At 35.6% G+C, this 22,050-nt stretch overlaps 1 protein-coding gene across 4 annotated transcripts in view; it reads left to right on the forward strand.

Annotated features, from left to right (window-relative positions):
* LCLAT1 (lysocardiolipin acyltransferase 1) overlaps positions 1–22,050 on the forward strand; it is a 162,782-nt gene that overhangs the window by 71,847 nt on the left and 68,885 nt on the right. For 3 of the 4 annotated variants that reach the window (XM_010948437.3, XM_074378674.1, XM_010948438.3), the window contains one exon: positions 21,492–21,638. The exons of the other annotated variant lie outside the window; for it this stretch is intronic. In XM_010948437.3, the coding sequence (XP_010946739.1) occupies positions 21,492–21,638 (147 nt within the window). The remainder of the gene's footprint in view (positions 1–21,491; positions 21,639–22,050) is intronic. 4 annotated transcript variants of the gene reach the window in all.

A 22,050-nucleotide genomic window follows, 5' to 3' on the forward strand; every position in this document is an offset into this window, starting at 1 on the left:
AGTTATTATTCCTGATTCTACATAAAAGTTAGTAAAAGAATATTAAGAACATTATGTGAATGAGCTTGAAAATATATATGAAATTAAACAAAAGAAAATATGTATGAAATCAACAAATTACATTCAGAAAAATACAACTGACAAAACCTGACAACAGTGGAAGCGAAGAAGAAAATTAAAACCTTGTGTCTAATAAAGGGATTTAATCCATATTTAAAAGCCTTCTTACAAAGGTTTTTGGAGGACAGTGGCAACTCCCTGGGTTTCCTCATTCTTAAAAAAAAAAATCATCCAATCAATAATCAGAAGAAATAAAACCACATATCACTCATCTCTTCAGCATGACTAGGAGACAAAGAAAGCAATTAGAAGGTTATAATATTAAGCAGAGAAATAAGGTCCAAAAGAGTTCTTCTGTCTTCCCACCATTGCAGACCTGTGGGTTCCCAGAGAGAAGAGAGGCTTAAGAGTAGAGGGCCATGGACAGATGAGAAGAAGCACAAACAGAAGCATCCCCAGAAAGATTAAGGCCTATTGCTAAATGCCAAAATGCTGAACACAGGTCAGGACATAGTAGTTCACAGCACAATGTATAGGGAATTGATTAGAAAGACAATGGGACCTGAAGTGGCAGCATCAGAGAAGCATTGCTTCTGAGGGAGAATGAGATATACAGAAAAGGGATAGCTCCCCTTAGAAGTGTGACAGTGAAGGAAAACAAGGAAATTCAAAAGCCTGCAGGAATAAAAAGGGAAGCAAGAAAAAACAATTTTTGCTCACTCCCACCTTCCCCCCCAACCCCGAATTAATCCATTAAAACCCAGTAACCATAAAAGGATTTTAGATCCATAAAAGAAACTTAAGTAGTGGACTGAACTGAAAAAACAAAAGCTTACACTGTAAACACTCTAAACTGAATGAACTATCATCAAATAAGCATAAAAACACTTTTGAGTGAGAAATACAAAGAATAGTGATGGACAAAAAAACAAGAAGAAATGTAATAGGAGTCAATTGAATTCAAGCCAAAAAGAAAAAAAAGAAAAAATTACATGAGAAATGAGTAAATTATAAGATGCCCAAGAGGAAGTAGAGTAAAGTGAAAATTTAATAAAGAGCATTATAGGAAAACAGAGAATGGAAAGGAAGAAGAAGAAGAAAAAAAATTGTCAGAGAAATAGTAGTTGAAATGGAAGATAATCAAAGGAGGTCTAACATCTATATAATTTGAACCTTTAATGAAGCCAGTCAAAACAAAGTAACCTAAAATATTCCAAGGGGTAATATTTAAAACAATAATCAAGAAAACATCTTGGCCATAAAAAGTGACCTGAGAGGCACATCCAGCTTGACAGTAGGAGGAGCTGTGTAAATCTACTCTCCAGTGAAACTAGTGAAAATTCTGAAATCATAGTCATCTAGTGTCTAGAAATGGTCCTGCAGACATATAGCAAATGAAGAAACATATATTCAGGAAAAATTTGCCAAGATTCATAAAGAACAGTGAGAATCTGCAGTATTTGAAGCAATGCACACTCCTTTCCTCTTCCTTCCCAGCAGTTCAGCCAGACAAAAACTGTTCTGGACAGGTACAGCCAGGAACAGAGGGCAATTGGAGGAATCTGACAACTCTGAGCTTCTCCCTCAGGAGTGAAGGTTTTGAAAACCCCACATCTAGCACCCCAATTTTTAACACCTGCACCTGAGACATGAGCCTTCCAAACATCAAGCTTGGAAAGCCAATGGGGTTTGTGTCCATGAGACCCATAGGCTATACACTAAACTGAGAAATAGTTTTTAAAGGGCTCTTGTGCACTCACCTGGCTGTACTCCAGGACCCAGTGCAAAAGCAGCTGACTGAAAAGTACCAGTTTTTCTGTGAAAGAGGCCTATTTGCTTATCTTCCTGGCTGTGGCCCACGGGGCAGGCTTCTAATTAAACATACACCTAAGGGACTGTAATCCTCTTCAGAGACCTTGGAGGATAGGGTGGGCATATCTTTTCACTTACTCTCTGGTCCACCCCTGGTCACCAGTGTCTCTGAGAAAGGAGCTTGTATACTTGTCTGGCACTCTGGCTTTTGTAGCTGTCACCCAGAGAACATATCCCTTGATGATTGGCTCTTGTAGCCAGTGGACTTGTGTTCATGGGTTTAGTGGGACAGTAGCAAACAAAGAAACAATTCTTAACCAACCGTCACTGTAGGACTCAGTGTGGAGGGAGCGGACAGAAAAGCCCATCTCCAAGTCTTCCCTTAAAAGAGGTATATTTGCATTCTTTAAAAGCTGCTGCCCGAGGTTCTGACTTCCAGTCAGCCTGAATCAAGGTGCTGAGATCTTCCCCAACAGCACGCTCTCAACTACGGAGAGCCCCTAAGAATAAAGTAGGCTGCTTAGACAATCCTAGAAATTTAAGAGATAACTAAGGGTTGAATGATAAGGTTCATCTCCTACAAGAAGGCACTCCTTCAAGATTGGGAGAGGCGGGTGTTTTATCTAACGCATTAAAAAAACCAACACAGAGTCAAGGAAAATGAAGAAATAAATGTATATTCCAAATGAAAGAACAAAGTAAAACCTTGGGGAAAGACCTTAATGAAACAGAGATGAGTGATCTACCTGATAAAAGAGTTCAAAATAACAGTCTTAAAGATGCTTACTGAGCTCAGGAGAACAATGCATGAGCATAGCGAGAAGTTTAACAAAGAGATAGAAAATACAGGAATGTACCACACAGAAGTCACAGAGCCGAAGAATACAATAACTGAACTGAAAAATATAAAAGGGTTTAACAGATTTGATGAAGTAGTAGAAAGGATCAGTGAACTCAAAGACAGGGTGGTGGAAGGTATCCCACCAGAGCAGCAAGCAGAGAAAATGAAAAAGAGTGAAGATAATATAAGAGAATTATGGGACAACATCAAGTGGTCTACCATTTACATTATAGGGGTCCCAGAAGGAGAAGAGAAAAAGAAAGGGGCAGAAAATACATTTGAAGAAACAGTGGCTAAAAACTGCCTCTGCCTGCGAAGGAAACAGATACCCAGATTCAGGAAGCCCAGAGAGTTCCAAGTAAGATGAACTTAAAGAGACTAACACCAAGACACATAATTAAAGTCTCAAAACTTAAAGACATGGAAAGAATTTTAAAGGCAGCAAAAGAAAAACAACTTGTTACATACAAGGGAACCCCCGTAAGACTATCAGCATATTTTTCAGCAGAAACTTTGCAGACCAGAAGGGAGTATCATGCTATATTTCAAATGCTGAAAGAAAAAATACCTGCTAATCAAGAAAACTGTACCTGGCAAAGTTGCCCTTCAGAATTGAAGGAAGAGAGTTTTCTGGACAAGCAAAAGCTCAAGGAGTTCATCACTTCTAGTCTGGCCTTACAAAGAAATGTTAAATGGACTTCTTTAAGCTGAAATGAAAAGGTGCTAATTAATACCCAGAAACATATGAAAGTATAAATCCTTGGTAAAGGTAAATGTATAGTAAAATTCAGAATAGTCTAATGTTGTAAAGGTTCTGTGTTAATCACTGCTAAATCTAGAATGAAGTTTAAAAGACCAAAGTATTAAAAATAAGTATAATTTTAAAGGGATGCAGAAGCTAAAAATATATAAATTGTGACCTCAAAAACATAAAACATGAGAGAGCAGTAAAAATGTACAGCTTTAGAATGTGTTCCAATGTAAGTTATCAACTTAAAATAGACTATTACAAGTATACTTTGTTACTTGTTACAAACCAAAAAACTGTAGTGGATGCACAAATGATAGAGGAATAGGAATCTAACCACACTACTACAGATATCATCAAATCACAAAGGAAGTGAGCAAGAGAAGAAAAAAGGAACAAAAGAATTACAAAAGAGCCACAAAACAACCAAATGGCTATCAAAATTACTTTAAATGTAAAATGGATCAAATTTTTCAATCAAAAGACAGAGTGGCTGATGGATTAAAAAAAAAAGATCTATATGGTACCTATAAGAGACTTCCTTCATATGTAAGGACGCACACAGACTGAAAGTGAGGAGAGGGAAAAAGATATTCTATGCAAATGGAAACCAAAAGAAAGCTGAGTTAGTCATGTTTAATAGCCAACAAAATAGACTTTAAGACGAAGTCTGTGATAAAAGACAAAAACAGTCATTATATAATGATGAAGGGGTCAGTCCAACAATAGGATATAACATATGTAAATATTCACCCACATAGAAGCACATAAATATATAAACAAATATTAACAGACCTAAAGGAAGAAATAGCAATACAATAATAGTAGGGGACTTTTATATCCCACTTTCATCAATAGATGATCATCCACACAGAAAATCAATAAAGAAACATTGGCTTTAAGTTCATTTGGTCTAACATGTAGTCTAAGAGACATATACAGAACATTTCATCCAAAAGCAACAAGATACACATTTTTCTCAGGTGCACATGGAACATTCTTTGGGATAGGTTATATGTTAGGCCTCGAAACAAGTTTCCTGAAAGTTAAGGAGATTGAAATCATGTCAAGGAATCTTTTCTAATCAGCGTTATGAAACTAGAAATCAATTCTAAGAAGAAAAACTGGAAAATACAAATATGTGGAGATTAAACACCATACAACTGAACAACCAATGGGTCAAAGAAGGAATCAAAAGAGAAATCAAAAAATACCTTAAACAAATGGAAATGGAAATATAACACACCAAAACTTATGAATACAGCAAAAGCAATTCTAAGAGGGGAGTTCACACTGATAAGATCTCAGTAAACAACCTATCTTTACAACTCAGGGAACTAGAAAAAGAAGAACAAGTGAAGCCCAAAGTTAGAAGAAAGGACATGACTAAAAAGGGAATAGAAAAGATCAGTGAAACTAAGATCACTAACTAAGATCAGTGAAACTAACTAATAGAAAAGATCAGTGAAACTAAGTGAAACTAACCCTAACCCTAACCCTAAACAAAATTGACAAACCTTTAGCTAGACTCACCAAGAAACAGAGGACACGAATAAATAAATCAGAAATTAAAGAGGAGATGTACAACTGATACCACAGAAATATAAAGAATCACAAGAGACTAATGTGAACAATTATATACCAATAAATTGGACAATCTAAAAGACATGGATAAATTCCTAAACATACAACCTAGCAAGACAGAATCATGAATAAATAGAAAGTCTGAACAGACCCATGACTAGTAAGGAGATTGAATCAGTAATCATAAACCTCCCAACAAACAAAAGTCCAGGACCAGATGGCTTCAGGGGTGAATTCTTCCCCACATTTAAAGAAGTGATACTAATCCTTCTCAAACTCTTCCAAAAGATACAAGAGGAGGAAACACTTCTAGAGTCATTTTATAAGGCCAGCATTACCCTGATATCAAAACTAGACAAAGATGCCACGAGAAGAGAAAATTACAGATCAATATTTCTGATGAACATAGATGCAAAAATCCTTAACCAAATGTTAGTAAACCAAGTTCAGCAATACATTAAGAGGATGATACTCTGATCAAGTGGGATTTATCCTAGGGATGCAAAGAATTTTCAACATCTCCAAATCAATCAGTGAGATATACTGCACTGACAAAATGAAGGATTAAAAACTATATGATCATTTCAAACAGATGCAACAATAACAAATTTAACATCCATTAATGATTGAAACTTTCAACAAAGTAGGTATAGAGGGAAAGTATTTCAACCTATTACAGGTCATATATGACAAGCCCACAGCTAATACCAGACTTAATGGTGATGAAAAGCTGAAAACATTCCCTCTAAGATCAGGAACAAGACAAGGATGCCCACTCTCGCTACTCTTATTCAATGTAATATTGGAAGTCCTAGCCAGAGCAATTAGGCAAAAATAGATAGCATCCAAATTGGGGAAAAAAAGAAGTAAAACTGTCAGTATTTGCAGATGACATGACATTATATATATAGAAAATCCCAAAGACTCCAGCAAAAAACTGTTAGAACTAACAAATGAATTCAGTAAAGTTGCACAATACAAAATTAATATACAAAAATCTGTTACATTGCCATGTACTAATAACAAATTTTATTAGAGAAATTAAGAAAACAGTCCCACTTACAGTTGCATCAAAGAGAATAAGATAGGAATAAATTTAACAGAGGAAGTGAAATACTTGTGCCTTAAAAACTACAATATTGATGAAAGAATCTTCAGAGACAAATGAAAGATATTCTGTGCTTATGCACTGCAAGAATTAATACTGTTTAAAAGTCCATATTATCCAAAGCAATCTATAGATCCAATGCAATCCCTATCAAAATTCCAATGGCATTTTTTCTATAGAAATAGAACAAACAGCCCTCAAGTTTGTATGAAATCACAAAGACTTGGAATAGCTGAAGCAATCTTCAAAATGAACAAGCTAGAGGTATAATGCTTCCTGATTTCAAACTGTATTAGAAAACTATAGTAATCAAAACAGTATGGCATTGGCATAAAAACAGATACATAGATCAATACAACAGAATAGAGAGCTCAGAAATAAACCCACATTTTAATTTATGACAAAGGAGCCAACAGTATACAATGAAGAAGGAACAGTCTTTTCAATAAGTGGTGTTGGGGAAACTGGACCACTATCTTACACCATATACAAAAGCTAACTCAAAATAGATTAAAGATTTGAACATCAGACCTGAAATCTTAAGAATCCTAGAATAAAGAAATAGGTGGCAAGTCCTTGATAATGGTCTTGGTGATGATTTTTTGGGTTTGATACTAAAAGCAAAGGAAACAAAAGCAAAGATAAATGCACACTGAAAAACTTCTGAACAACAAAGAAACCTATCAACAACATGAAAAGGCAGCCTATGGAATGGGAGAAAATATTTGCAAATCATGTATTTGACAAGGAGTTTAATACCCAAAATATATAAAGAACTCACACAACTCATTAGCAGAATAACAAACAATTCAATTTAAAAATGGGCAGAGGATCTAAATGGACGTTTTCAAAGATGATGTACACATGGCCAGCAGGTACATGAAAAGGTGCGCAACATCACTAATCATCAGGGAAATGCATACCAAACCCATGAGATACCACACCACACCTGTTAGAATGGCTACTGTGAAAAAGGTGAGAAATAACAAGTGTTGGTGAGGTATAGAGAAAAGGGAACCCTTGTGGGTGGGAATGTACATTGGTGCATCTGCTGTGGAAAACAATATGAAGGTTCCTCAAAAAAAAAAAAAAAATAGAACTACCATATGATCAAGCAATTCTACTTCTAGGTATTTATTGGAAGAAAATAAAAATACTAACTTGAAAAGATACCTGCACCCTCATGTTCCTTACAGCATTAATAGCTAAGACATGGAAACAACTTAAGTGTCCATCAGTGGATGAATGGATAAAGAAAATGGTAAATATATACAGTGGAATATTACTCAGCTATAAAAAGGACATCCTGTAATTTTACCAATTTCAATGGACCTTGAGGGCATCATGCTAAGTGAAAAGTCAAATAGAGAAAAATAAATACCAGGTGATCTCACTTACATGTGGAGTCCCCACAAAAAGTTAAAAACAGCACAAAACCAAACATACTGAACTCAATAGATATAGAGAACAGATGGTGATTGTCAGAGGCCAGGGTTTGTGGTTGGGCAAAATGAGTGAAGTTGATCAAAAGGCACAAACTTTCAGTTATAAAATAAGCAGGTCATGGGGGTGTAGTGTATAGCATGGTGACTATAATTAATAATACTCTATTGTATAGTGAAAGTTGCTGGGAGTAGATCTTAAAATTCTCATCGTAAGAAAAAAAATTGTAACTGTGTCGTGTTGGATGTTAACTTAGACATACTGTGGTCATTTTGTGACAAAAAACTTTGTGTCTTATGATGGATGTTAGACATATTATGGTCATCATTTCATTCCATATACATATATGGAATCATTTTGTTGTACACCTAAATATAATGTTATGCATCAATTACATCTCAATTTTGAAAAAGTACTACAGCTTTATTGGGTGGTTGTGAGGATTAAATTAAATGCCAGTAGTGTTATTTGCTGCTGCCTGTTATTTCTGTAGTTCCATTTGGAACATCTACTCTCCCACCTTTTGCCTTTCAGAGACACATATTAGACCTCTGGTTTTCCCCGTGTCTCTCAGACCCATATTCTCTTTCTCTGACCACCTAATTTTTACTTTCTCCTACTTTGCACTGGTATAGTCATTTTAATCATTGTTAAATTGTCTCCTTTTGTCTTGAGTTCCTATGTAGCTTTCCCATTTTCTTTTCCCGCAAGTTATAAGCTCCTTACAGTGTCTTCCACATTATAGACTCTTAAGTTTGAAGACTTGATAGGATTTCATGAAAATGCAAACTATAAAATGAGAACAGATTTTGAATTGGAGAACAAGACCGATTTTAAAACCTCTAAAGTGAATAAGTGCAAAGTAAATTAAGCAAGGCAGAGGTGTAGGCAAGAAAAATGGAGTGTGTCTGCAAATGGGTGTATTAAAGTCTGAGTCTGCAGGGGAAATGAAGGAAAAGAATGGATGTGTCTTAGTAGTCAGCATTGCCCTGCTTCAGCCTATGCTAGGCTTAGCTTGTTGATAATTTGGCATGACCTTAGGGAGTATTTAATGTTGCTATCTCTAATTATTTCTAAATAAATACTTGCTTATCAGATGTTTGCAATATAATTATCTGGTTCTTGTAGTTCATTTATGAATGACTAAAGGGAAATAGTATTTTATATCTGTAGTGCCAGTTTGGAGAATGGACGATAATTTAGAATTTGAAAGTTTCTTCTTAAAGTATAAAAGCAACAGACTTATGTAACAGGCTAGGAAAGAAACCATTAAAAGTGTTTAGATTCCAGTTCAAATTATAAGTTTTGTTAAGCTAACTAAACTGCAGAGTTTGCTAAGATACATGAAATTAGATTTTAAGAGAAAAATGTCTGACAGTTAGACATCAGCTATTTCTAATGGTGGTACACATACAGATTTTTATTTTTAGCCAACTTTGTAACCACTTAGTAACAACAAAGGAGATACTAAACTCAGAGGTGTCATAAAAAGTCCATTTGCCTGGTGATTTTTGTACCAGGAAATCTGTGTGCCATCTGATCCACCAAGATCATGGCTCTTTGGTTTTTCTGGATTGTTAATCAATCACACTTGAGTGGCAGAAGGGTTTGAATCTTCTAGAAAGCACAAAAAGTGGAGTAAACATTAAGAGATAGTGATTTTAAAAGTGGCCAAGTCACATATTAAACTAAAAATCTCCCTGACATGAATTCATGATTTCAAAGTAAATTGTCATATAATTCTGCAGTTCTCAAACTGCAACACAAGGTAGTGGTGAAAACTACAATTTGCGAAATATATCTCAATTGTTCAGAATGAGATCAGGGAGAAGACAGAGCAACAGCTTGGCCTCTGACAGGTACTTTTTATCCATTCTCAGTCTTGTTAAAGGCATGCAGAGACTGAGTATATATTCAGAGGCTCCTGCAGTAGTCCTGCTTAGCAGGATAATTGAAATTGGGTCAAAGGCTGTTCCTAAGTCCAGCCTCCCTGAGTATAACCTGTCTGCCAAAATATTAAAAATTTTTTGGTCAAATTTGATTTATAGAAATAACTGGAATTTTTAAAAAATGCCTTTTGTGCTTTATAAGCATTTCTCTTTTTAAAGCTCATGAATAAAAACCACTCAGTTAAAGCTATTGTACACCTTGCCCAAAACACTGGAGAAACAGTGATTATAGCACATGCTACTGTTACACAGGAGCATGCTGCACAACATTGACTGGAAAGCTAATCTGTTTCTTGTGGTCAAATTTTCAATTTTAACTGTTTCACTAATGAATTTATATGTGTTAAGTGTAAGTTCATTTAATAAAGATGTTGCTCACACAGTTTTAAGAATCACTAAATTTATCGAAGTCATCTTAATTTTATTTAACTCTCATAATATTAAGTACAAAGAATGGATATTTTTCTTTTTGAGATATTTACTGTTCATAATACCAGACTTTATCTCCAGTAAGAAGGAAAACTCTCCCTTTCCTACTCAGCTTCCTCCTACTTAAAATGGACATTCACTAAAACCAGAACCACCTTTAAATCATGAATATCTTTGATGCCATCCAATTTGTGGACCCTGGTTTTATTTAAACAAATTTCATGCTACTCTCCTGTTTTACAACTCAGAAGGATGAGATGAATACATTTCTAGATTGAAGACGACTCTCCACAAGACTGTCTCAGTAACACTTTACCCTTGCCGGTTTCTTTGGTATACTCAAGGCATCAATTTTATTACCTGCATTAGGGTAAGTGAGCCTAGTCACCCTGAGTAACAACTGCTTGGGACTTCCTGGAAGGAATCTCCACAATAAATACATTCGAAGCTCCCTCTGACCCTTTCTTCAAAGGGGGCTTCTAGTCAAGGATTCCTAGCTACTTAATGATTATACTGTAGTTGGTACTCTTACAGCAAATTTTCTCGTCACCTAGCCACAAGAGATTAGTTTATTGCTTCCTACTGAATCTAAGTCATGGAAGCTTTCACAGCAGCCTTCTTCCCTGTGTTGTTGTATTTATTACTAAATACCCAAAGGTCAGAGAGGATGCTTCACTACTTCTAACAGTGAATCCCTGTGATATACACATCCCATGACAGAGGATGAAAATATTTCATATTGCCTTTCTCGGCCTATCAGCCAGTCTCACCAAAGGGATGTAACGGGAAGGCTCTGGGAAAGACTTTCCTTCTTAATAAGAGAAGTTCATGAAGGGATGATGCCATGCTGCTCCTTTCCTGCTTTGAGGCATTACTGTGAGAGCATATCATACTTGGAGCTGCTGCAGCCATCTTGCATTAAAGAGGATGGCAGAACAGAATGTGAGAACCTGACTTCTGAATCAGCCTTGGGGTCAGACTTTATATTATGTGAGACATATCAACCCAGAGTGTTTACATGAGATTGATTCACTCATTCAGTAAATTTCACTAAATGCTTATCATGAATTAAGATTTCTATGAAAACTGTCAAATGAAATATAGACAGTATATTAAAATATTTTAGTTCTGTGACTAGATACCACATCTAACTCTGTGTATTTTCAGGTACTTAACACATGAGTTTCATCTTAGCTGTTCTACTGCTAGTTGAAAAGTAAGTTCTTGAATTGTTGATTTATAGCTTCAGCTTCAGTTGCCAGAGTTGTTTCAATCCTTTTTTTTTTTTTTTTTTTTTTTTTTTGCTGGAGAGGAAGGGAAATCCATTGAAGCTCTTACTTTGACTGTGTTAGCTAATTTCTTAACAAAGCTCAAGCCCCCAAGCTGTGTGGAAGTTGATAGAGTCTTTGGTTAGGAAAATAGTTCTGGGCTTTAAGGTTATCCATTCAGTTACTTACTGAAGTTAATACAGTTGGTTATCCAAACTGGATATCCCGTTGACGTGTACCATCTCCAGTACCTCGGTTAGTTAGTTGTACTGCTTCAGACTGTGAGGCATCCCAGAAGTGAGTTCTGAAGCATATTTTGACTGTAGGCCTTTCAGTGTCCTCATGTCTACTGAAAAGTAAGGAATTTCTTTGCCTAAATAAGTAGATTTTAAAAACTATCTTAAATGAATGCTTTTATGATAACAGGGTGATTTTAGGAGAAAGCAGTAAACAAATTTGGGGGGAGCTTTAGGGTTTTTAGTCCGCTTCACATTTAGTAGAGAAGCACAAATAAAGTCAATTTGAAATGATCAATTTGAGCCAACTCTGAGAAGGGTGCTTCACAATAACAGTAAAATGATAGGAGAGATGACTCCAATGTACTTTATGGGTTTTTTTTTTTTTTTTGACCTTAATTTCAATAGATAACATGACTCTAGTGCCTTCAGTTGTCCTTTCACCCATGGCTAAGTGAGGTACCTGTAAATTGTGATGGTATTTGCAATACTGGGGGGAAGTGAATTAGCTGTTGTACTTACTATATATGTCATTATTAGGGGAGTTTACAAAAACCTATTGACCTTTTTTCTTATTTAGTCCTTATATATCTTACAGAATATATTTTCCTTATGCTTGAAGTCAGATATTTCTGAGTGCTGCACCATTGTGTAATGAATACCAGGCAGGAACATACCATGTAGCCAAGATTTAAAAATGTTCTCCCACAATAAAAATAATACCCAAACTGTATCTTAAAAATGTTGTTATTGATAATCTTCAACTATTACAATCAAGTAAATGGCATAGTAAGTGAATCCCAAGTAAGAACACGTAGGTCTTCAAATTTAGACTGCAAAGTAGCTGCTATTCGTATTTTTTAACTAAACAGAAGTTTATGCTGACACTGGATGTTCTTAAATACCTTTTTATATCGAATAATTTTCAATGTATTGAAAATGTGCAAAGATAGTACAGAAAATTTCCTTGTTTTCACCCATCTTCCCCTGATGTTCACCTCTTCCACAGTCATGGGACGTTTGTCAAAATAAGAGATTAACATGTTTCATTCAAATTTCACCAGTGTTTCCACTAAGGTCCTTTTCCTGTTCTGGGGTTTAGTTGAGGATCCCATGTTTCTTTTAGTCACCACATGGGTCTCCTTAAGTCTTCCTCCATTCTGTGGCAGTCTGTCTTTATTTTAGTGCTTTTGAAGAGAATTGGTTGACTATTTTGTAGAATATCCCTCATTTTGAGTTTGTTTTGCATTTGTTTTTTATGACATTTCCTCATGCTTAGTTGGGGATTATAGTTTTGGGGGAAAGCACCACAAATGTGAAGTGCCTTTCTCATCTCATCAGGAAGGTTCATGATAGCAACCTGGCTCACTACTGGTAATCATTTGGTTAAGGTGATGTCTGCCAGGATTCTCCACCACAAAGTTAGTGTTTTCTCCTCTCTCTGTGTATTTTATCCACTAAGAACAGTCTACATACAAGGGCTTGGAGTTAGGGGGTAGGTGGAATTAAGCTTTACCTCCTGGAGAGGGGAGTATTTCTGTATTTCATTTGCAATTCTATAAAGATTTGTCCCTTCTCATTTATTTATCCAATTATTTATGCCAATATGAACTGTCAGTATTTATTTTATTCTTTGGATTATAATCTAGTACTACTGTTATTTATTTTATTGCTGAAATTGTCCCAGCTTTGGCCATTGGGGGTTTTTGCAGGTTGGCTCTTAGGTCCTTTTGGGTCCCCATTTTCATATTTGTTTTGTTTTGTTGTTGTTCAATGATTCTTATTTTTCTGGTGGTACAAGATTCTTGTATTTTTTCCTGTCCCATCCCTAGACCTAGCATTTCTCTGAGGAACCCTAAGTTGCTTTGATTAAAGAAAGGCATTAAACTAAGATCTGGCCACTGATTATACTCTGTATTAGTCTCCTGTTACTGCTAATACCATGAATGGAGTGGCTTAAACAACACATATTATTTCACAGTTCTGGAGGTCAGAAGCCTGATGTGGGTCTCACTGGGCTAACATCAAGGCATCAGCAGTACCAGATCCTTTCTGTAGGCTCTGTGTAGAGTCTGTCCTTGATGTTTCCAGTTTCTATTGGACGCCCACATTCCTTGGCTCCTGGCCCCCTTCCTCCATCTTTAAGGCCAGTAAGGACCAGTCAAGTCCTTCTCACAGTGCATCATTCTGAGTCTTTTCTTGCCTCCCTCTTCCACTTTTAAAGACCTCTGTGATTACATTGGCCCACCAGGCTAATCCAGGATAATCTCTTTATCTTAAATTCAGCTGATTAGCAACTTTAACTCCTCTTTGCTATGTAACATATTCACAGTTCTGGGAATTAGGTGTGGTATCTTTTGTGGGGGACATTATTCTGCCAGCCACATGCTAGCTGCTACTGGCTCTCTCAGTGTATAGAGCTGGTAATATACTTAGCTTAGGAATCAGTTTTGCAACAGAAAAAGGTATCTCAGAAGGCACTTCATCTAGAAAATTGATTAAATAGCAAATCTCACATGTTATAAAAGATAGGTTTTGGTCCTACAGTAGGGTGAATCCCCAAATTGTAATTATAACCAAGAAGCCTCATATTGCTAACCAAAAGCATCAATAAATAGACATATTTCTTCAATATTAAGCAAGACTTTTTACTCTCTGCAGATAGATATGATCATCTCTTTGTGGAGTCTAATGAAATTTGCAGTAAGGGTGATTATATCCTTTTTTTTTTTCCTTTGTGGCTTTTCAAATTTGAAATTATATTTAGAATTCAGTTTGCTTTAGGATATTATTTAATTGCTTGCTCATATTTTACACTTTGATTTCTGTCTGTATTTTCAGCACATTTGAAACCTAATGATATAGGCATGCAACAAAAGGATTATTACAGGACAAAGTTATAAAATTGATTATCTGTCTCCTCTCAATATTTTTAAAAGTCAGAGCTTCGTAGAAGTTAATTATCTTAGAGGAGGGATTTAGAGAGCATTACCTAATTTTAAATGTGAGTTCAAAGAAGACAGAGCTTCTCTAACTTTGTGTGGCATTTAGCACCCTGACTTAGGTTGAAATTCTAAGAAATAGAACTTATTTGTTCTGGATTTATTTGTATAACTGTTGCTATGCACAACCACACACTCAGTAAATTTAGTATTTGCTCATGATTATTGTGATATGAGTGTATACAAAATTTGCATCTGTTCATCTTATCATTCATTTGCATTTAATAGAGGCCTATGGGTAACTTTTCCTTGGTTGCATCCACACTGTCTATTCAGGATTGAAAATATGCTGAAGAGAACAGTTTATCTTATCTCTTCTACACTGCTTTTTGTTCCTGGTGTTGCATTCATAATCCCGTAGTAGATAACATAATGAATTAATAAATACATAGAGAACAAAGATAAATTGGATTACTCTATCTTGGAAGTTCAGTTTTTAGCACATTAGGTGAGTAGTATAGATATTTTTATGATTCCTTTAACTACAGTTGACCCTTGAACAATACAGGTTTCAACTGCATGGGTCCACTTATATGTGGATTTTTTTTCAGTTAAGTATGAATTACAGTACTATACAATTTGTGGTTGGTTGAATCCACAAATACATAACCATGGATACAGAGGGGATAACTATAAAGTTATAAGTGGATTTTCGACTATGCTGGGGGCAGGCACCCATAACCCCCATGTTGATCAAGGGTCATTTGTATATTCTTCTACCATAAAGTGGAAAAAGGAAGAAGAAAATGCTGAAAAGGGCTTTTTATGGAGAAAGAATGCATAATGTTAAAAATACACTCAAGTAAATAGTCCCCCCTCCCCCGCCGCCGCCAACTCTAAAACTTGACAAAAGAGAATTTAAGCCAAAGAAAACAAGGTTTTAAAATTATAGAATATTTTTGGACAATAGAGTATTCTCAGGGATTACTCCTGTCTGCTTGAGAAGGCCATGCTGAGCATATAAATGGGGTTTTTTGAAAGAAGGAGCAGAGCCATGCCAGCATCCACAGAATCTATCTTTATAAACCTGCCAGACTCCCAGTCCTTGTCTGAGAAATTCAGGTGATAGACAGAATGTCCTCCAATGGAAAAAGTATGAAACAGGAAAGTTATACAGACTAATTTCAAATGACATGATCAGCTGCACTGTGGTTTATCAGTCCATAGGCTAATGAAATAAATGTCATAAAATTGTATGTTTGAGGATCTCAAGAATGTTAAGGAAATCAGGATATTGCTTTAAACATGAATAAAATGTGCACTGATGGCAGTGAAATGAGGAGAAAAAACCACATTCTTCCTGTGATTTTTATGAAAGGGAGAAAAACATTTACGCTAAAGGGAGTAAAAAACATTCAAAAGCACTAGTGATGTATAAATGGAACATGAGAAGGCAAAGTGCACAGGGAAGAAATCATCGTATCTTCAGAGGAGAGATCCAAGAGGCTGATTAAGTCATCCAAATGGGATTTCTGAAACATATACAAAATATTAGAAAAGTTTTATGTCACAGCCCCACGGGTCTTCCTGCTGCTCCCATCTCCCACGGGAGCAACAGATATTCTTACTTGGAATGGAGAAATACACTCAACCTGTCTGTATTTTTCAGTCTAGAACATCCTTTACAGATATGAAGACAATGCAGAATTAACATTGGAGGAAAATACACAGCTTTAAAGTGTGTCTAGAGATAAGACTCTCTGAGGAATAGCTAATCTTCTGAGGAGAATTTATACTCTGTGTAACTAACACCCTTAGGGAGAGTCAAGTACATATTGCAGAGAGGCCCGTTAGTGCAGGTTAAACACATCAGCTTTGGAGCCAGACTGCCTGTATTTGAAACCTGGTTTCATCACTTACTAGTTCTTTTGAGTCTCAATGTGCCTCAGTTTTGTCATCCATAAAATAGGAATAATTTTACCTAATTCATAAGGTTGTCTTGAATTAATTAATGAAAATGCTTAGAACAGTACCCAGCATATAGTAACCATTCAATAAACATTTTTATTAAAATTACTGCTCTTTGTATTTGCCATAATTTATAGTTTTGCTGTTTGTTCATAAAAATTGGCTGCTGTGATAAAGAACCAGTTGTAAATCTTGATAATTAAAGAGATGATTGATGAAATAAACTCAGTTAGTAGATCAGGCACAGCTGAAGATCAAATTAGTGAGTTGGATGACCAAGCTAAGAGATTTTCCTTCAACAGAGTCAAATGAAGGGAGATAAAAAGTATGAGGACAGATCCAGAAGTTTTAACATCTAAGCTCCAAATAGAAAGTCTGAAAGAATGAAGAAGAGAAAAAAATAATATTTTCTTAACAAATGGAAGGAAAATTTCCAATGTTAAGGAGAGACTCATATTGGGAGAGTGTACCAACTCCTGAGCAGAATTAGTGGAAATGTTCCATACCTAGATTCATCCTGGTGAAGTTTCACAAAACCAAGGATAAAGAGGAAATCAGTAAAGCTTCCAGAGGGGGAAAAATTAGATTGATGTCAGACTTCTTATTAGCCATATCAAGTGACACAAGACTGTGGGAAAAATAGCTTTGAAATTCTGAGGGGAAAATGATTTGGAATCCCAAGTTCCATTTTAAGCCAAACTAGTCTCCAAAATTGAGAACCAAAAAATACATTTCAGGAATGTGGAGACTCAAATATTTTTTGAAAGAAATTCCTTAAAGAGGACTAACGGAAAAGGACATAGGATATAAAAAACAATAAGCAGAGAAAGCAGCAGACTTATTGAGTCAAGTCTAAATTATTAAAAATATTTCTGTGAAACATAAAGAATATATTAGAAGTAGTAGTAGTAATAATAATAATAATAGCAATTTGGGGAAACTACTGGATGATTTCTACAAATCTGGGAAGAGGGACAAGAGGAAAGCAAAATTTTTTGTTTGGGGGAGGATTATTTATTAACTCAGTGTTGAGAGAACTATTTTTAAGTTTAAATGTTTGTCAGAAATGGAAAGGTGAAAAAATTTTAAGCATGACTATTAAAAGAATAAAACAGTTTGTAATTTCCAAACCACTAGAGCAAGGGTGGGCAAACTGTTTCTGTAAGGGGTTAGTAAGTAAATATTTTGGAGTTTGTGGGCAGTACTGTTTCTCTTGCACCTGGTCCACTCAGCCACTGCTGCACAGAAGCGGCCGTAGACAATAAATATTAACAAATGGGTGTGGCTGAGTTCCAGTCCAACTTTGCTTTATTAAACACTGAAATTTGAATTTCCTATCATTTTCACATATTACAAAATATTCTCCTTAACTTGTGGCCCATACAATTACAGATAGTGCACTGGATTTGGTCCATAGTTTGCTGACCTCTGTGTTAGAGAACAAAGGAACAGGCAAAGAAAACATAATAATTTCAACTAAAGACAGAGAAAGGGAGAAAAGTGGAGAAAGGTGGGCAGGAAACCATAAAGAAGTATTAACAAACATGAAAACATAAAAGGAGATGTCAAGCAAAGAAAAAACATTTCCCCTAATAAATGTGGAAGGAGTATTTTCATGTTTTAGTCTATGTACTTCTGAGCTGTTTGACTGTTTTACAGCCAATATGTTTTCATTTATTTTCTAGTGCTTTAAAAATATTTTATTATTTAAATTAATGATCTCTTGGTCTTTTCAGTTAATGGCATTTGTCAATTGAACATCTATGTGGAAAACAAGAGCCTTTGATGTCTACCTCACCCAATATACAAAAATTAATTTGAGATGGATCATAAACCAAAATGTGAAAGTTAAAACATTTAAGCTTCTAGAAGAATACATGGAATAGAGTCTTCATGACTTTGGAGTAGGCAGAGATTTCTTAAACAAGACCCAAGAAACACCAAGCACAATGGAAAAGATTTATAAAATGGGCTTCATTCATATATTACATGTTAGGTTCATAACAAGACACTTTTAAGGGAGAGAAAATGCATACTACAAATTAAGAAAAGATATTTGGTATATATGTAAAACTAGGATTATATATTCTCTGTGTGTGGGTGGGGGGTGGGTATCTGACCTTGTATCCTACTAGTTAATAAAGAGAGAGAATCCAATGAAAAAATGGGCAAAAAGTTTGAAGAGGCAGTTCACAAAAAAGATATCCAGGTGGCCAATTTGTATATGAAAAGATCCTCAACATCTTTAATCATAAGGGAAATGCAAATTAAAACTACTGTACCTAGATTAGAATGGCTAAAATTAAAAGGAGTCATAAGATCTAGTGTTGATGAGGCTGTAGACAGAGGAATTAGAACTCGTACATTGCTGGTGGGAGTGTCAGTACAATCAAAGAAAAACATGCCATCTACTGAAGCTGGACATACGTAAATCCTAATATACAGCAGCTCCCCTCCTGAGGATTCATTCAACAGAACTGAGTGCTTATGTTCAACCAAAGACAGGTACAAAGATACCCATATTGACTTTCTTCCTAATAGCCAAGACATCGCTCCATCAGTAGTAGAAATGTGTTGTAATATATTCATGTAATTGATTACTACACAGCAATGCAAATACTTAATATGGGTGAATCTCATTTGACATGATATTGAACAAAAGAAGCCAAAGGCAAAAGAATATCTACTGTGTGATTTCATTTGTATGAGTTATGATGAAGTCACAATAACGGATGCCTTTGGAGCATATTAACTGGCAGGGTGGCACATGGGAGAATTCTTGGATGCTGAACATATTCAGTGCCTTAATCTGAATGGTAGCCACTCAGATATGTGTAACAATTCATTAAGCTCTGGACCTATACACTTAATATCTTCATACTTTAAGTTATACCTCAAAAAATATTTTTAAAAAGCCCATCTCATTCTTTACCTTCTGGTCTGAAATGCTGTCATTATCATATACTTAATTCCTAACATATTCAAGGGCCTTTTTCTGGGTCTTGCATTCTTTTCCATTTGTCTGCTTTTGCAGATACACTGTTCTGATTTAATGATTGTTGCTTCATAATATATTTAATGTTTAATGGTTCACACCTTAATAAGTCTTCCCTACTTATTCTTCTATTCAGAATTTCCTTGGATAGTCTCACCTCTTTATTACAGATTATGTATAGAATTAAATCCCAAATTTTCACACACCTTCATTTCATTGGAATTTTGACTATAATTACATGAAACTAAAATTATAAATTTGGAGATCATTGGCATGTTGGTTGAATTCAGAAATGTATGCCTCACCATTTCCTTCCAGGTGTGTAGTTGTCTTCATGAGGCTCCTGTGGGATTTTTTTTTTTTTTTTTTACTTTTGCATATTTTTGTTTTGCAGTCATGAATGGGAACTTTTTTTGTAGATCTTTATGTTCCTTGATATAATATCCTTGGTATTATTGTAACTTCTTAATCATAATAATGGTAATAACTATTTATTGACTACTTTGTGCGAAATAATCTTATTTATTTCTTACAATAACTCCTATCAGGTAAATACTATTGCAGCATTATGTTTATCTTTACATTTGGGGTCTGTGAGGGACACAGGCTTACAGTTGAATGGCTGGTTTCTGGTGGAGCTATGATTCTAACCCAGGCAATCTCACTCCGGAGCTACTTTGTCGGCAAACTGCACTGTGGTAGTAGGTGTCCTCTGGTGAAAGAGAGACATGTGGGAGGGGGCAAGTGTGGGATCTGTTCCAGGACAGATGGATGACTGACAACAAATGCAGTAGGTGAGGAGTGATTGGATGCATATCAGCAAGTCCTATACTAAAGTAGATTTTTTCGATGTATTTGTAGAATACAGTATTCTAGTTTGTACATATTCAAACCCAATAAAGTCCTACAGTTTTTTTAACCACTGATGAATAATTTACTGATAATTTTATGTATTTTCAGGGTACCACTGTATTGATTAAGTGATGGTAACTCTTGTTCTAGTTGTGTTTGTTGGCAAGGAACTACCACTTATTTCCTCTAGCTGAAAAAACAAAAGTAAAGATACACATGGCAGTAAGGGAATGGACTCTTGGGTATCCAGCAGGTGGACCCATAGACTGGCCAGCACTTGTGGGAGACTGGCTGTCTTTCGTTCTGGATCGAAATCAGCTTCAGGTGCCTCAGCAGCAAGAGTGGTTTAGATCTTCACTACCATATGCTACCTGTGTTTTGCCTCAGCTGCTACTGTCTCTATTACCTGCTTTTTTGTCCATCCATTTGTCTTCCATACCAACTTGCTTTCTCCATGGTCCCAGGTAAAATTTCTGAGAGAGAACATTTGACTGGCCAAGATAGTTACTGTGTTTGGGCCAAGGGTTTCATGCTTCATGGACTGTTCAATAGCCTACTGATTGGCTGCCTTAAGCCAGGCATTTACCACAGTAATTCTAGGCATTTCTGGCCAGGGAGGGGTGTCAGTGGGTAAAACATGGCTCGTCTGAGGCTACCTCTTCAGTAGCAAGGTGAATTTGCCTTAGAGACAGAGAACATGATCACAGTGTATACTCTGATTAACGTATTTAGTAGCCATTGCATATTTTCTCCTTTAAATAAAATCTAAAAAAGAGGCTATAATTGAAAATAGCAATTGGATTTAGAGATTGAGTAATACAGAAAAGAAAATATCAAAGAGAATTCTTGAGAACAATCCTTTGCTTTCTTTTTTTAAGCCTGATAACACATAGTCATGTATCTTTTGTAGGTAACCTGGTAAAAATGTCTGATTAGTTAGGATTGTTAGAAATTTGGATGAGTTACTGATAAATATTAAGGAAGTTTTTTTCCTTGGTATTTTAATAGCTAGGTTTGGTCTGAAAAGAGGTTTTTGAGAATTTTGCAAATCCTAGAATTTAGTAAACTCCTTTAAGAATATTCTCTGGTATGTCTGTTATTTAATCCCAGATCAGTGCTGAATTTAAGGTATATCATTAGATGCTAATTATGAAAGTAAATTATAGTAAAACCAAAAAGCTCTGAAATATTTTATTCAATAATATGGGGGTATTGGTATTAAAATTATATGTAAATACTTGTTAAATTGATTCTAGGTTGGGCCATGCAGGCTGCTGCCTATATCTTCATTCATAGGAAATGGAAGGATGACAGGAGCCATTTTGAAGACATGATTGATTATTTTTGTGATATCCATGAACCACTTCAACTCCTCATATTCCCAGAAGGGACTGATCTCACAGGTAAAGTTGCCTGAGTTTGGATCATGGAATTTTAAAACATAAAGGAACTTAGAAATTGTCTTATCTAAACTTCTTAGACTTCAGATGAAATAACTGAACACCAGCAAGATTAATGGCCCGCCCTTAAGGTCATGCAGTTAATCAGTAGCATATCAGAACCCAGAACTCCTCGTTTCCAGCCCACAGAATTTATGATGGTAACCCCAAGAGGTATTATTTATACTTGCCATCCTAGAGCTTTATAGTTTTAAATTTCAGTATATATTTTAAGTATCAGTCTTTTACTTCCTGTAATTTCTGTGGAATCACCAAAAACCCCAAATAGCCAGACCAGCCTTGAGAAAGAACAAAACCTAGTTTTAAAATCCCCTTCCTGTTTTATATATTTTCGTCCTGTTCTAAGATCCATATT

The sequence above is a fragment of the Camelus bactrianus genome, chromosome 15, assembly GCF_048773025.1.
Source record: "Camelus bactrianus isolate YW-2024 breed Bactrian camel chromosome 15, ASM4877302v1, whole genome shotgun sequence".
NCBI classification, from domain to species: domain Eukaryota; kingdom Metazoa; phylum Chordata; class Mammalia; order Artiodactyla; family Camelidae; genus Camelus; species Camelus bactrianus.